Source organism: Oryzias melastigma, unplaced genomic scaffold (assembly GCF_002922805.2).
Source record: "Oryzias melastigma strain HK-1 unplaced genomic scaffold, ASM292280v2 sc00444, whole genome shotgun sequence".
Lineage (NCBI taxonomy): Eukaryota > Metazoa > Chordata > Actinopteri > Beloniformes > Adrianichthyidae > Oryzias > Oryzias melastigma.
This window is the reverse complement of record NW_023417039.1, coordinates 25,607-27,398: the sequence shown is the minus strand read 5'-3', so window position 1 is coordinate 27,398 and position 1,792 is coordinate 25,607. Positions and strand designations below refer to the sequence as shown.

Here is a 1,792-nt window from a genome sequence, read left to right as displayed (position 1 = left end):
CAAATTACCTTTCACTGATTGTTCCAAATCCACCCACTCTTGTGATTTCAAACTGGTTTAAGAATATGTTCTATAAAAAGCCAAAGAAATAAAAACGTTAGCTTGTGAACACACTTAAAATAACTTGTGTTAAAAGAGAAGAGTACAAAAGCAGGCATGTAAAGGCATTTGTAAAGTAAGCAACATAATGGCCTTGTTTTGTTTATTTCATTGGTAAAGAAAAATTGGGCATTACCTCTGGTGTGAGATCTTTGTGAAGGCAACCTTTCTCATGAAGGGCTTTCAGAGCCATGATGATCTCAACAAAGCAGTTCAGAATCTTAAAAACAAATTTGTATACTTATTTTCACAAAACATCGGTAACACTTTATATTAAGATTCCTTAACAAGCTTTCTTAACACATTAATAAGCATTATTAATGTCCTATATAAGGTGTTAGTAAGGCATTTATTGGTGTAATAAGCCTAATAAGCCTGTTTGCGACAGTTTGACTGACAGTAATTTAAAAGGAGAAATATTTGGAAATGCAAAAATGAAAATTTTTTTTATTGCATGTGTTCTCTTTCATAAGGAAAATGCCATGCATGTTAAAAACTAAAAAAATATTATTTTAATCGCAGGGGGACTTTAAACTCTCAGTTCTAAATCAATAGAACCTCTTAGAAGGGTCTTTTTCTATCTGCTATACAAGTGTCCTGTATGAAATTAGAGTTTTCATAGACAACATTTTGGGACAACTTATAAAAAGTCGATAACTACCATACCTTTGCTTCATCTGGAGGGTTCAAGCATTCTTTTCTGATCTTTGCAGCAAGACTCCCTCCATGGCAGTATTCCACAACTATGTAGCTCATGTCTCTATCCCCTTTGGAACCAAAAAATAAATAAATAAATCAGTACAAACTTTATACATATGGATTTTTTAACATCCATCTTAACTTAAAAAGAACAGTTTTAACTTTTTTGTAGTTAGTTTATTTAGATGAACTATGGTTTAAAAAGAAATTCAAAGAAATGCATTTTTTTCCCTTTATGATTCCAATACTAAGGAAATAGTTCGGAGGTTAATGTAAATCACTTTATGAAACATTTACTAATCATTTTACAGAACATGAATAATTTGATGACAGCAATATGCACACATATGAAATGTTGCTTGTATTTGAAAAATTACCTTTCATATATTTATTTTTTCTTACTGACATCAGAGGCCATATTCTGTGGCTATTACTTAACCATATTAGTCTTCACCTACCCCAATAGTTCTCGAAAGACAAGTTTGGAAGATAAGCTCATATAGCAAAATGTAGTTAAGCAAATGCAGATTAGGCATAATGTACATGGCTTCAACTAGAGTGTATACCATTAGATCTAAGTTGGTGGTAAGTGAATAATCACAATACTTCTGTGAGTCAACAGAAAAGCAACAGGTGTGTCAAAACAGAGATCCCCAACATGTTGGTAGATTGTGAAAGAAATGAAGATAAACTATGTGCTGACAAAACTAAATAAACAAAAAAAGTATTTGTATAAGTTTCCTATATGTATATATTTTTTTATTGCCCGTCACCAAATCATCATCCTCAGCATGAAATATGTTCCGTGATTAACATGCAGAACACGTCCAATTTAACAATTTCTGATATACATCAGTGCACATATGTAACATGCTCAACGACACTGAGTACCATGCTACGATGAAAGATCTGGAGTCCAGTCAACACTCAATAAAAGCATTTTTTTTTTCATTTTATGGAAAACAAAGAAATAGCTTTGTAAGGGCAGAACACA

The 1,792-nt window shown here is 32.0% G+C and overlaps 1 protein-coding gene across 1 annotated transcript in view; it reads right to left on the bottom strand.

Moving 5' to 3' along the window:
* Positions 1-1,792, bottom strand: part of LOC112138850 (serine/threonine-protein kinase Tao) — a gene marked incomplete in the record, with an annotated part of 13,544 nt that overhangs the window by 9,754 nt on the left and 1,998 nt on the right. The window contains 3 exon segments of the mRNA XM_024261510.2: positions 9-70; positions 236-319; positions 766-866. Of these exon segments, the coding sequence (XP_024117278.2) occupies positions 9-70; positions 236-319; positions 766-866 (247 nt within the window).